Here is a 14,561-nt window from a genome sequence, read left to right as displayed (position 1 = left end):
CACTTTTTTTATTTAACTTCAAATGCTCGCAAAATATACTAAATGTACGAATATTTGAAAAAAATTTGACACCATTAGATTCGTCGCAACTTTAAATATTTTTAGGAATTTTTTGAGAATTTTTCATGTTTGTAAATTCAAATTTAATTTTTGAATTTGGGTCGGTTTGAAACCGGCCGGAATCGGAACCGGTTTGACCGATAACCGCTGTTTCCGGAACAGTTCTGATCGGGATTTGGTGGGTGGCGTGCCAAACGGGCTGGCACGGCAATATATAGGCCCATTGTGTCATGCCTGACACGGTAATATTGGGTCGTGCTTTGACCGGACCTGTGTCAGGCGGCCCATTATATTTAGCCATATATACTTGGTAGACTATCTCTATCAAATTTTCATTTTTCAATCCATTCCATCTACTATATTAAGAGCGTTCGTACAAAAATAGTGCTTCAAGTACATATTCTATTTTTTCCCTTTTTTTCAACAATTATTGGAACAAATTAATAAGATGCCCGAGCTCTCCCCAAATAAAAAAGCAGTTGGAACTTTTCCAATACTCAACAGATGGATTGGGATGACATTATTGAAGAACTTGAGAAATAACTCCCCGATAACCATAAAAAAAATATTGAGACATCCCAATTAGTAGGTTATCGGGAAATTATTGAGGGACTCTAGGGATGTTGAGATTTGTTAAGCAGCACGTTATCCTGGCCTAGCACATTGGTTGTGTTCAGAATCATTCCTAAAAACTATTCTTTACAATTCATTTTATATTTTGTACATCTGAATAACTGAAGCAATACAACTTTGCAGTGACCATACCCACTACTGTATATTCAGTGGTCTTTTTAATCACTTGCAGCTTGTTTCAGAAGCAATGGCCACCATCGTCTGCCTCAACAAAAGCCCCGTTTGGTTTGTGTTGTGCTAGTGAATAGTGATATTTTGACCGCTAATTACGGTGTCAAATAAAGCCAGTTTACAAAACCAACTTCAGAACCCCCGCGCTAGCGACCCTGAAAAATCTAATGAAGTCTTTGACCGTGTAATTAGAGGACGGTTACTGTAGCATCACTGTAGCAAATCATCGATTAGCTACCATCATTAGATTCGCCACGAAATGTTACACCCATCCCTAAAAAAAGTTTTACAAATAGACTTCATTTAGTATACCATATATGTGAGATTCTTTTGTAGAATGGAATAGAACTGGTAGATTAACTCGGCACCTCTATTAGCTAGGTCCAGCTGACTGGTCTGACTGGTCTCCAGCCAGCCAGTTCGGTCCAGCTGAACATGACCTATATATTATAAGCGCTCGTACAAAAATAATGCTTCAAGTACATATTCTCTTTTTTCCCTTTTTTCAACAATTATTGGGACAAAGTAATAAGCTACCCGAACTCTCGCCCAATAGAGAAGCAATTGGAACTTTCCCAGTACTCAGCAGATGGATTGGGATGAGATTATTGAAAAACTTGAGAAACAACTCCCCAATAACCATCAAAAAATATTGAGACATCCCAATTAGTTGGTTATCAGGAAATTGTTGAGGGGCTCTAGGGATGTTGAGATTTGTTAAGCAGCATGTTATCCTGGTCTAGGACATTGGTTGTGTTCACAAGTGTAACACCCGAGTGTTAAACTTGGGTTTAACTAGCTAACTAGTGATCCAATTCTCTCGGTTATAAGTCGAGTCACAAATCGACTCAAAACTCGATTTCAAATTCTGGAGCCAGAGGAACCCGGATACTCCGGGTTTGAATCCAGAAATTCCGGATTTACCCGGATACTCCGGATATTCTTCCGGATAGTCCGGACCTAGAGTGCTTTATCACGTGTTTTGGCCCTATGACTGTTCCCACACGTTAAAACACCGTTCACTTTTCCTCTTTCTCTCTCTCACGAGCTCTCCCTTTCCCCCTTAGCCCTAAACTTCAAATCTTTCCTTCCAAATCCATTCCCAAGACCAAGGAAGCTCCAATCAGCGTGGGGGATCATCTTCTCCAGGTATTCCACCATGAGGTGGCTTCGTTTTTGAGTTTTCTTGCAAGGAGAGCTTGCTCAAGGTACTAAGAGCTAGGGCAAAAAGGGATTGATCGATCTAGGGTGTTTAAAGCGATTTCTTTTGGGTCAATCATCTCCCTATGAACCATTCTATTAGGGTCTGAAAGGGTTTCAAATTTTGTGGGTTGGTTTTGCCAAAATCAAGATTTCAGTTCTTGGGGGCAAAAATGGTAGGAAACCCGGAAACTCCGGGTATTAACCCGGATACTCCGGAAAATCCGGATATAAAATCCGGATATTCCGGGTTACATTAGGATTGTTAAGTGTAAATTGTGCAAACTAGTAGTGTTTATACTCGGTACTGGTTAAGTTGTTGTATATCATGTTTGCATTCTCATGTCATATGCATCTCATGTAGATGCGCTAGATGTACAATGCGTGAGCGTAAAGCACGCGATGTTGGAGCCGAACCCCAAGACGGTGTTTGGTGGATGTATCCTAAAGAGAGAAGGACCAGCTGGCGCAACTGAAGACCCGGCCAAAGGTCGGAAGGGCTCAAGGCCTTGATAGCATTAACACTGACTTAGTGTTACCCTCAGGTAAGCCCCGGTGCACATCCTATTATTTTAAATTATGACACCTATATATGTCTCTATTACTTGTGCATTAGGTTTAGGAATTGTTTGGAAGCCTAGTTGCATGATCCCTAGGTTCCCTTGAGTTATACTAGTATGTATAGGACGATAGAAGTGCTATGCTTAATGGTTCCCGGTAGAAGACGAGTGATCTCTGGTCACTCACGAGAAATAGGATGATTAGAAGTCGAGTAATTCCTGGTTACTCATGAGATATACAATATTTTATAATCCAGTTCCGAGTTGTTGAACTTGATATAAATGGAAGCTTGAGACCAGACGGGAAGTGATGATGATATATAGGTATGGCAGCAGGACAGGATTCCTGGGTGTCTTAGTCCCGTCTGTGTCGGTTAAGGACCGTACCGTTGTTGGCCCTGCTGATCATGTTTGAATTGTACTAACCGCATACCGGGAGTAGGAGGTAGTCGAAACCGGTAAGCCGAGTACTGCCTTGCTTCGAAAGTACAGGAACCCGCAGCCAACTCCTGGGTAGTCGAGTAGTCGTGGAGAAATGGTGATGCATTGTTTACTTTTGGTTGTCTCACGTTGAGCTTGGCTGACCATATGTCGTTGGGCTGGTTCCTGTAGTTCGAGGCGGGGAGGGGAATGGTTGGCATGTATAGTCCGACGGGGCAAATACGTGACGTGTTGGTTAGGTTCACCTTGCAAGGTTAAATCGGATCGATTCGCCGTCAGTCGCTCTCGGACATGAGCATCTTGATCTTCGAGTCACATCGTAGTAAGGAAGTGAAACAGAATGATATGATAAATGTTGATATTTCTTAATCAATTGTGTTTTCACGTTGGTTGTCATATACATGCAAATCATAGATATTTAGTAAATATATTGCTTTAATTTGGAGCTAAAATCTTGAAATCAAGGATCTACTTTTAGGTGCTTTTCTGCAAAACAAACTAGCTGCCAGAAAGCCTTGCATATCTAGATATGTGGGCTAAGTATACCCATTAGACGGTTAAGTCTTGCTGAGTATTAGTTGCTCAGGGTTTGTTGTTTACCCTATTTCAGGTATAGGAGCTAACTAGGTTTCACATCGGTAGGCTCGATGTGGTGCCTTGTCTTCACATCTCGGTAGTGCTCGACTTATTTAGTTTGTTTTATTTACTCTCTAGTAAAAATGCTCTGTCAGTTAGATTCTCTTCCGCTGCTATCTGTTTGTTTGTAAATTTTAAAATTTAAAGCTGTTTTGTAAAAGTCTTAATATTATTTACTATTTTTGTAAGACCTTATCATGCTGGTACCTTCTGCGCTCTCCTTCGTGCGAGACTTTTGGTGTGTTTCGATCGGCCTGTGGGTTGGAAACAGCCAGTCAAGTTACACTTAATTAAGCTAACGCGCCTGATGCGCCAAATGATGACGGTTACTGTGGCAGAACCACCCAAATTAAACCGGCTTAAGTGCGCTAACTATCATTTTAAGTATTAATCAAGCCACCGCGCACTTAAAATGGTGTAATCCGGCAGCCTGCTGGGTTAAGGATCGAAAACACCGGAAGTCTCACCCGAAGGCGAGCACAGATGATTACAAGCAGACTAAAGTTCTCAAAATTAAGTTTACAAAGCAAAGTATCACAATTAAGTTTAAATAAAAGTTATCAGAGTTAAAAGTACAGCGGAAAATTTAGAAAGGAAGTTCAGTTTGAAAACCACGAGATCTACGAAGTCGGGCGGATGTCACATCGAGCCCATCGACGTGAATCCTGGTCAGCTTCCACCAACAACAAAAACCTGAAATCAGGGTAACAACAAACACTGAGTATACTAATACTCAACAAGGCTTACCCGACTATGGTATATACTTAGCCGACTCCTAGACATGCAGGCTTTTGGCTCTGGGTTTGTTTTGCTGAAAAGCTACTAATAGTGGATCCTTACTTTCAATATTTTAGCTCAAATTTATCATACAAAATACCAACTAGGTTTGTCTGAATATCTAGAGCACGCATGGTTGATCACATTATCTTTTTAGAGTATCACAGTCATATCTCATAATCTCAACTTTCCAATCTCATTTTAATCTTTTACTACGATGTGACGCAGTGACCAAGGTTCTCTTAACCGAGAGAGACGGCGAATCGATCCGATTTAACCTTGCAAGGTGGACCTAACTCACACGACACATGCAAACCACGCCGGGCCACACGCGTCAACTGTTCCCATCATTACCCCGATGTCTGAATAACGCTTGCCAAAACCCGGGTGAAGGGCCCCTCACAGCGATCTCCCAGAGAACTCGGAGGCGACATACACTCCAACACCCGCCATCATCCCACTCCCAGAGTAGCAGGTCGCGATTCAAAGTATCGTTGCAAATCAGGTAATTAGCTTACCGGTTTCGACTACCTCCTACTTCCGGCATGTGGTTAGTACTGTTCAAACTCGGTCAACAGGGCCAACAACGGTACGGTCCTCAATCGACACAGGCGGAGGCTTACTTTTCATCCATTCCATATCCAAAACCAAAATCATCTTCGCCCGGTCTCCATTTCTCTTTCCTCATTGATTCATTCTCAAGTCACGTTGCCATAAGTAACAGAAACCTATAGCTCGCGAGTGACAGCAATCACTCGACTTCTACCGGATCCTAGTTAAGCATGGCAATGCTAACGACACCTGTAGGCTAGTATAGACTCATAGGTACCTAGGGAGAAACATGCATACTAGGGTTCCATACAACTCCTAAAAACGTAAATGCACAAATACTTAAATAAACATTGAATACTCAAATTATGGGTTATGCTCCGGGGCTTGCCTGGGTTTGACACAAAGTCAGTTAGTTAGCTTGTAGTCTTGCACCGGCTTGACATCATCCCAGTCCAAGCATGTACTCCAGTCGGTCCTTCCATCTTCTGGATTGGTCCACCCGTGCACCATCTTCTGGCTCGGCTTTAACATTGCCCTCCGGTTCCACGTGTCGCACATTTAGCGTACCTAGATGATATGCAATGATGCAAATGCAATGCAATTAAAGAAAAGACATGACTGGGCAATCATTTATCGAGTAAACACAACAAACAAACTTAAAAGGCAATAGAGTTGGTGCTGCAACACGAGAGTTTATTCAAGTATTTTAGCCTGAAGTGTTTCCTACTAAAAAGCATTGCTAGCTTGCTTATAAAAAGCTAAGCAAGGATATAAAGCAAGAAAGAACAATTTATTTAACCAACAAGGAATAAAAGTAAAATAAAAACAAGCAACCCATGAACTAGCTCTCGTGAGGCTAACATAACTTATACAGGACTAACTTATATTGTTGGAATTAACAAGCAACCATGATTTTCCAGCATTTATTGATAACATGAGGTAATTAAATTTAACCCCCAACATGACATACAAGTTAACTTAACTCAAATCATTGCAAGCACTCACCAAATAAGGATTAGCCAAACCTGTCTAGCTAACAAGAGTTAACATAATTCACCCAAAAATGACATACTTGATGGATTGAAACATGCAGAAAAGAATGGCTTAGCAATATTTTTGGAAAGTGAAAGAGATAGCTAGAAACTAAACAAATGAAAAAACTTAACTTGAGGACATGATCTAGCAACCAAAATTTTCCAGCATGATGAGCTATTGATAAAGCATGCAACAATATTTTTCCAATATTTATTGACAACAGAAAACATTTAATTTAGCCCTAGCAAGACAAACAGAACAAAAATAGATTTACAAACATGCACACAGATTCTGGTTCTGAAATTTTTACAGTGAACTAATCATGCCAAGAGTAAACTACAGCATAAATTTCATAATTTTTCGACTTCCAAAACTGCAGATATTAAAAATACAAGCGTAAACAAGTATTATTCATGATTAAATCAAAACATCACAGAAAAATTAAACAACCAGTATGTTAAATATTTTTCCTAAGTTATGCATGTCAAAAAAAAGCTACCCCAACTGGTTTTACCTTTTTACCATTTTTCTACTATTTACTATGCATTTTCAAAGCTTACAACCACTTAAACTAACATTTAAACTAGAACAAAAACTATTTAGAAACTGAAGATCAACCTGCAAGCAAAGTTGTAGATCTTAGAACAAGGAATCCAACAAATTTTAGTTTGCATTTTTTTGATTTTTCTACAATTTTCTATGATTTTTCAAATTTCAGCCAATTATTACAAAACAACCCTTCGCAGCACTATTCATATAAGCCACAGACTTCGCAGAAAACCCCCTAGACTTGTTCCAATTCTTGTGTGGAGCCCCTGGTCGTGATTTTTGGAACAGAGAGGCTCGGGGAGCTTGGTACCAGCGAGAGGAGGCCATCCCGGCGGCCGGGGAGGGGTGGGGGAGCATGAGGGACACGAGAGCTACCTCTGGGTGGTCTCGGTTGATGCCGAGGTGGCCGAAGGAGGGCCGGCGACGGGAGCAGGCGGCCAGCGGCGGCGGTGAGCTGCGACGGCGAGGTTCCGATGAGGCTGGGCGAGCAGGGACAGGTTGGGGACCTTCAGTGGGCCGAGAGGGACCCGTTCCGGGGCTCGGCTCGAGCGGAGGGGGTCTGGAGGGGAGGGGTTGACGGGGAGCAGGAGCTCCGGACGGCTCCAATGGTGGCGGTGGTGACTGAGCCGATTCGGCCGGGGAGAAACTTGACCGCGGGCTGGGGAAGGTGGAGGGGATGGTGAGGGGGGCTCGGGGCACGCTGAATCAGAGCAGAGCGGCGGGGAGTGGCCGGCGCGGCGGGGCAGGCCCGAGCTGCGGCGGCGCCGCTCGGCTCAACCCGAGAAGGAAGAGGGGAAAAATGAAAATGAGAACCGGGCGCCGCGAATGGATAAGAACGTGTTCGTTTGGAGGCCAAGGATCGCCGGACGGTCGACGCGTGGACGCGCGGCATGAGCGCCGGGAGCCGTGAACAGAGAGAAAATGATTCAACGAAACTTAGCTCGATTTTGACCGTCCAAAACTCAAAATTTCATATAGAAACTCGAAAAATTCCAAGAATGAAAGTTGTTCAAAATGTGATTTCCTCCAACTTTTGTTTTATGCAAAACCTCATTTGAAAATCAAATCATAGTTTAAAATTTGAAATTTTGAAACCAAAGCATTAATGTCCTATTCAAAGCAAAACTAAAAGTTTTCTTCAAATTTTTGTACTGAAACTTGAAAAATCAATAACACGAAAGTTTTTCACCACTCCAAACTCTACAACTTTATTTTTAGGCAAAAGTTCATTTAAGCAAGAATTTAAAAGTTATTTTTAAAACATGTTTCATTGGATTTGAAAAAAATAATCATCATTTCATGTATTAACAAGCTAGCAAAAATGTAATTAAAAAAATATTTTATGCATGCACGGTTAGTGTTAATGACGATACCAACACATGATTAACCTTAACTACAGACGATTAACACCTGGGGTGTTACAGTTACGCTTAATTAAGCATTTTAACTCGGCGGGTCTGTCACAGCTGATATTAGAGCTGAAATGCACCAGGGGGTACCAGCATTATTATTTTGGTATTTTCAAAACTAAAAATGAGTTTTGAGAAAAATACGTCTCCTTGCGCTTAAGGGATTAGAAGAGATTAGATCATAAGCCCTATATAGTGTAGGTTATTTCAGGTGGCAATATATATATTATAAACTAACTTCTAACCATTCATTAGTTGTGTATATATGTATTGTGATTCTTTTGCAGGTACACTAACCCCGCTTACGTAGGAAAAGTTCATAGTAGACTACTAGTGTATATAGTGAGAGTACGTATTGTGCCACCGCAAGAACCTCCGTATAGTGCCATAGTTTGAGTGGCAAAAATTTTCCTTTGTGAGGACATATAGGTCATGCATACATCATGATATCTCATCGGATTTTAGTGTTTTGTTTTATTTAGCCTTTTGTGTAAACTTTTTTTTCCACCCGGTGCACGTCTCGCAAGTTCCTAGATCTTGCGCTGATAGTTTGTGGCACAATTCTCACCACCAAGGTCATTTTCTTACAAAAACCGAGCACTTAGAAAGTTCTAGTAACTTGTAGTCCGGGGTGGTAGTAAAGTTTCAGAGTTTTTCGGGGAGTAAGATTTGGGGTTTCGTTAATACTTTTGAGCTCGGTTTCCTAAAAATTCGGAGTGCACAATAGTTACTGAAGTTAACAATTTGATATGTTTAAGTTTGAAATCTGTCGAATATCGGGAACCCGGAGATTCCGGATCAATGTCCGGATAATCCGAGTATTGAGCCCGGACATTCCGGACTGAAACTCGGAGTCTCCGGAGCTTGGAGAGACACCCTCAAAAGATCATTTTGGAGTGGTTTTTGAGGTTCTCCTGGAATTGAATAAGTTCTCTTGAGCAATAATTTCAAATAAAAATCTGCAGTTTAGTTCCGTCTCGAGGACCTTCGTTCCATACCCGAAAAATACTTGTTTCCGGCTATTCTTGATGGGTAAAAGCATTCCAAGGTTTTTCTAGCATCGATATCCATTTATTCACGTCGCCTTGATTTCTATATCCAAAATGGGTCCGTTGCGTTCTTGCAAATAAATGAAATGCAAAGTTACGAATCTAGTAGTATGGTGGGTGTTTCTTAATCCCGACGATAGACTCTTCCAAACGTTGCCCAAGGTTAAAATAAGGATGTTATCATTGCTTTAGATGAAATCTTTGGCGATTTTTCTTTACCTTTTTCCACCATAATCAGCTAACCTTATTATATCCGTGGTTCTATGACCATTCCATCTTGTCTAAACATTGATGTTTTCTATTATTAATCAATGTTAATTTGAATTCGTATATCCTCATCTCTGGTCCATTCGTTCCGATGCCCAACGATAATCCACCCCAGCCATCCTTGACGACTAAAGACATCCTGTCGTTCTTCTAACATTGATATTTGTTATTCTTAATTATTTTGATTCCTACCCTTAGTATGCATCCGCTTGCATTCTTGCTCGAATCAATGTGAATAAATTAAAATTTTGATCACCTGCATTATAGTCATCTTACATGAGTAGGGGTGCAACATTGTTGCATGGCATAATTACATAGTGCTTAGTTGTGGGTTGACATGGTGAAACCTGAGCGGCAGATTAACCAACGTTATGTATCCCGTATGACCACGTAGAACTCGTAATGTTTTAAAAATCCGGAAAACCTCTCTCTGAATTTGTGCTACTTGGGTTGCTCTCTATGATTTTCTTATATAGTGGTGATAGTCCCTCGAACTATTGTGCCGCGACGGGACCTAGGGCCTCGCGTGTGCGGCCGCCATGCGATTGTGCCACCGGGTGCGCGCTGGTGCTTAAGTATGTGTGGATATGAACTGCTACGGCTATCTTTTTGTGCAACCCATAAAATATTTTTCTCTACTTCGTCCGTTTTTAAGGGGGTAGGCCGTATAGGAATAACAACGTACGTGGGTAGCATTAGGTTCAAGTTTCTGGAAATCACCTGCCACTAACCTATATGTTAATATATGCATCTTGCATTGTGCAATTAAATTAATAAACGATATTGAACAAGAATGTTCTTGAGCAGAAACTTGCCTTGATGCCCTATATTGATTCCAGCAGCTTCTTGAAACTCACTTCGTATAATCATGATTCCAGCTTCCAACCAAAGATGGAAGTCAATTCTTTCAAGGACATCCTTGATGTAATCTTTTCTAATCAATACCCATTGAGAGTCTCTTCGTGTATTCCACTTGAACGACTTGATGTGTTCCGGTGTTCTGTTCCCTGTTTGATCTGATGCAGGTGACTTGGAGTGTTTTCTTCTTCCAAATATTTCTTTGGTTTCTTTTAAAAATATCCAACTTTCATGAGTCTGATACAATTCCTAGAGGTCAATACTCGACCCTTGCTTTCCTTTTAAATCTCGGGATTAGATTTCTTTAAGGGGGTAGGATTGTAACACCCAAGTGTTAAACTTGGGTTTAACTAGCTAACAAGTGATCCAATTCTCTCGGTTACAAGTCGAGTCACAAATCGACTCAAAACTCGATTTCAAATTCTGGAGCCAAAGGAACCCGGATACTCCGGGTTTGAATCCAGAAATTCCAGATTTACCCGGATACTCCGGATATTCTTCCGGATAGTCCGGACCTGGAGTGCTTTATCACGTGTTTTGGCCTTATGACTGTTCCCACACGTTAAAACACCGTTCACTTTTCCTCTTTCTCTCTCTCACGAGCTCTCCCTTTCCCCCTTAGCCATTCCTTCCAAATCCATTCCCAAGATCAAGGAAGCTCCAATCAGCGTGGGGGATCTTCTCCAGGTATTCCACCATGAGGTGGCTTCGTTTTTGAGTTTTCTTGCAATGAGAGCTTGCTCAAGGTACTAAGAGCTAGGGCAAAAAGGGATTGATCGATCTAGGGTGTTTAAAGCGATTTCTTTTGGGTCAATCATCTCCTTATGAATCATTCTATTAGGGTCTGAAAGGGTTTCAAATTTTGTGGGTTGGTTTTGCCAAAATCAAGATTTCAGTTCTTGGGGGCGAAAATGGTGGGAAACCCGGAAACTCCAGGTATTAACTCGGATACTCCGGAAAATCCGGATATTCCAGATATAAAATCCGGATATTCCGGGTTACATTAGGATTGTTAAGTGTAAATTGTGCAAACTAGTAGTGTTTATACTCGGTACTGGTTAAGTTGTTGTTGTATATCATGTTTGCATTATCATGTCATATGCATCTCATGTAGATGCGCTAGATGTACAATGCGTGAGCGTAAAGCATGCGATGTTGGAGCCGAACCCCATGACGGTGTTTGGTGGATGTATCCTAAAGAGAGGACCAGCTGGCGCAACTGAAGACTCGGCCCAAGGTCGGAAGGGTTCAAGGCCTTGATAGCATTAACACTGACTTAGTGTTACCCTCAGGCAAGCCCCGGTGCACATCCTATTTTTTTAAATTATGACACCTATATATGTCTCTATTACTTGTGCATTAGGTTTAGGAATTGTTTGGAACCCTAGTTGCATGATCCCTAGATTCCCTTGAGTTATACTAGTATGTATAGGACGATAGAAGTGCTATGCTTAATGGTTCCCGGTAGAAGACGAGTGATCTCTGGTCACTCGCGAGAAATAGAATGATTAGAAGTCAAGTAATTTCCGGTTACTCGTGAGATATATAATATTTTATAATCCAGTTCCGAGTTGTTGAACTTGATATAAATGGAAGCATGAGACCAGACGGGAAGTGATGATGATATATAGATATGGCAGCAGGACAGGGTTTCTGGGTGTCTTAGTCCCGTCTGTGTCGGTTAAGGACCGTACCGTTGTTGGCCCTGCTGATCATGTTTGAATTGTACTAACCGCATACCGGGAGTAGGAGGTAGTCGAAACCAGTAAGCCGAGTACTGCCTTGCTTCGAAAGTATAGGAACCCGCACCCAACTTCTGGGGTAGTCGAGTAGTCGCGGAGAAATGAGGATGCATTGTTTACTTTTGGTGGTCTCATGTTGAGCTCAGCTGACCATATGTCGTTGGGCTGGTTCCTGTAGTTCGAGGCGGGGATGGGAATGGTTGGCATGTATAGTCCGACGGGGCAAATACGTGCCGTGTTGGTTAGGTCCACCTTACAAGGTTAAATTGGATCGATTCGCCGTCAGTCGCTCTCGGACATGAGCACCTTGATCTTCGAGTCACATCGTAGTAAGGAAGTGAAACGGAATGATATAATAAATGTTGATATTTCTTAATCAATTGTGTTTTCACATTGGTTGTCATATACATGCAAACCATAGATATTTAGCAAATCTATTGCTTTAATTTAGAGCTAAAATCTTGAAATCAAGAATCTACTTTTTGGTGCTTTTCTGTAAAACAAACTACCAGCCAGAAAGCCTTTCATGTCTAGATATGTGGACTAAGTATACCCATTAGACGGGTAAGTCTTGCTGAGTATTAGTTGCTCAGGGTTTGTTGTTTACCCTATTTTAGGTATAGGAGCTAACTAGGTTTCACATCGGTGGGCTCAATGTGGTGCCTTGTCTTCACATCTCGGTAGTGCTCGACTTATTTAGTTTGTTTTATTTACCCTCTAGTAAAAATGCTCTGTAAGTTAGATTCTCTTCCGCTGCTATTTTTTCTTTTGTAAATTTTAAAATTTAAAGCTGTTTTGTAAAAGTCTTAATATTATTTACTATTTTTGTAAGATTTTATCATGCTGGTACCTTCTGCGCTCGCCTTCGTGCGAGACTTTTGGTGTGTTTCGATCGGCCTGTGGGTTAGAAACATCCTGTCAAGTTACACTTAATTAAGCTAACACGCCTGATACGCCAAATGATAGCGGTTAAGCTTAATTAAGCATTTTAATTCGTCGGGTATGTCACAACAAGCTATGCTAAAAAGTATTTTTACAATTCATTTTATATTTTGTACATCTGAATAACTGAAGCAATGCAACTTTGCAGTGACCATCCCCATTACTGTATATTCAGTGGTCTTTTCAATCACTTGCAGTTTGTTTTAGAAGCAATGGCCACCATCGTCTGCCTCAACAAAGACTACCGGCCGACTCGCATGTTCCCGGAAATGGCGAAGCTACTGCAGGTCTTCTCTCCTAACTAGGATCAATCATGTCATATATATGCTGCTGTAGGCTTCATACATGTACCTATGTGACTGGCTAAATATGCCGTGTTGGTTCTGAAACAAAGAAAAAAAATGAAATAGCTTAATTGTATTAGTTATATATGGATGTAATTAATTAGGAGAAGGACCTACGCAACGTACGTAAGGCCAGACTAAGTGAGAGTGTCATCGACACAGTTATCAAGATTGGAAACTTGAGAACTATGCCAGTGGAGTGTCATGGTGATGATACTCCTCTCACATTTCATGACACTCTTCTTTTCTCTCTCCTCATACTATTGGTACATGTTAGCAAATTTAATGTTCATGACACTCCTATGACAGTCTCATTAAAATTGGCCTAAGTGGGACGAACAAATAAAATGTGCATGTCCTTGTACGTGTTCTCTTATGGTGCACAAATCTAAAACAGCCGGTGCAAAGATATGTGGATGGAGTCACTACCGGATTCCGGCCATTTGCCATGTGCCCAGGGCACACGGCGAAGATCCTAAAACACACGGCATCCATTTTCGCTGTGCGCGGCCTGCGGCGAATTCTTGACGGCGACCAACCACGACAGCAAAGCCGGCTTCGTCGTACGCCTTTTATCGGGCACACAACAAAGACTTTTGCCGTGTGTTTTGGCCGGCACACGACAAACTAAAGCACATGACGGCGGGGACGGCCACGGGGGTTGGTAACGGCGCGAGGAGACGGCGCCGGATTCGAAGTTTGCCGTGTGCCATGGATCCTGACACACGGCAAAGATTTAAACTTCGCCGTGTGCCAGGGTCCATAGCACACGGCGAAGATTTGAACTTCGCCGTGTGCCAGGGATCCTGGCACACGGCGAAGTTTAGGTCGCTTTGCCATGTGTTACTCTGGCACATGGCAAAGAAGTGCACATGTAAGGCCAAATGGTCACTTTGCCGTGTGCCAGGATCCAGACACACGACAAAGTGACCATATAGAATTTATTTATTTTTGATTGTGACGTATAAATGACCCCACACAGACAAATATCACATTTAATATTTATTTATCACAACAAATGTCACAGACATCATATATATAGCATAATATAGCTCACAGGCAGTCGATATAGTCATATTCACGTTCACAATCCATAGTAACAAGTTCACAAACTGAAAGTCCACAATCCATAGCACGATTTCACAAATACAGACCAAAGTTCACAATCCATAGCACGATTTGCTACCACGATCGTCGTAGTGTTTCATTACCACAATCTTTGAAATTTCGTTTGAACAACTATTTAAGCTCTACCACTATAGTTAATATTATGAATATCATTTTTTACAATTTTTTTCTATTATTTCATGCACTTTGCAATTAAATTTGATTTATA

The 14,561-nt window shown here is 41.5% G+C and overlaps 1 protein-coding gene across 1 annotated transcript in view; it reads left to right on the top strand.

Annotated features, from left to right (window-relative positions):
• LOC120653680 (acyl-acyl carrier protein thioesterase ATL4, chloroplastic-like) overlaps positions 1–13,186 on the top strand; it is a 29,228-nt gene extending 16,042 nt beyond the window's left edge. The window contains exon 5 of the mRNA XM_039931369.1: positions 13,079–13,186. Coding sequence (XP_039787303.1) covers positions 13,079–13,186 — 108 coding nt within the window. The remainder of the gene's footprint in view (positions 1–13,078) is intronic.
• The last annotated feature ends 1,375 nt before the right edge of the window (positions 13,187–14,561 follow it).

Source organism: Panicum virgatum, chromosome 1N (genome assembly GCF_016808335.1).
Source record: "Panicum virgatum strain AP13 chromosome 1N, P.virgatum_v5, whole genome shotgun sequence".
Lineage (NCBI taxonomy): Eukaryota > Viridiplantae > Streptophyta > Magnoliopsida > Poales > Poaceae > Panicum > Panicum virgatum.
The sequence above is the reverse complement of the archived record's forward strand: the minus strand, read 5'-3'. Positions and strand labels throughout refer to the sequence as shown.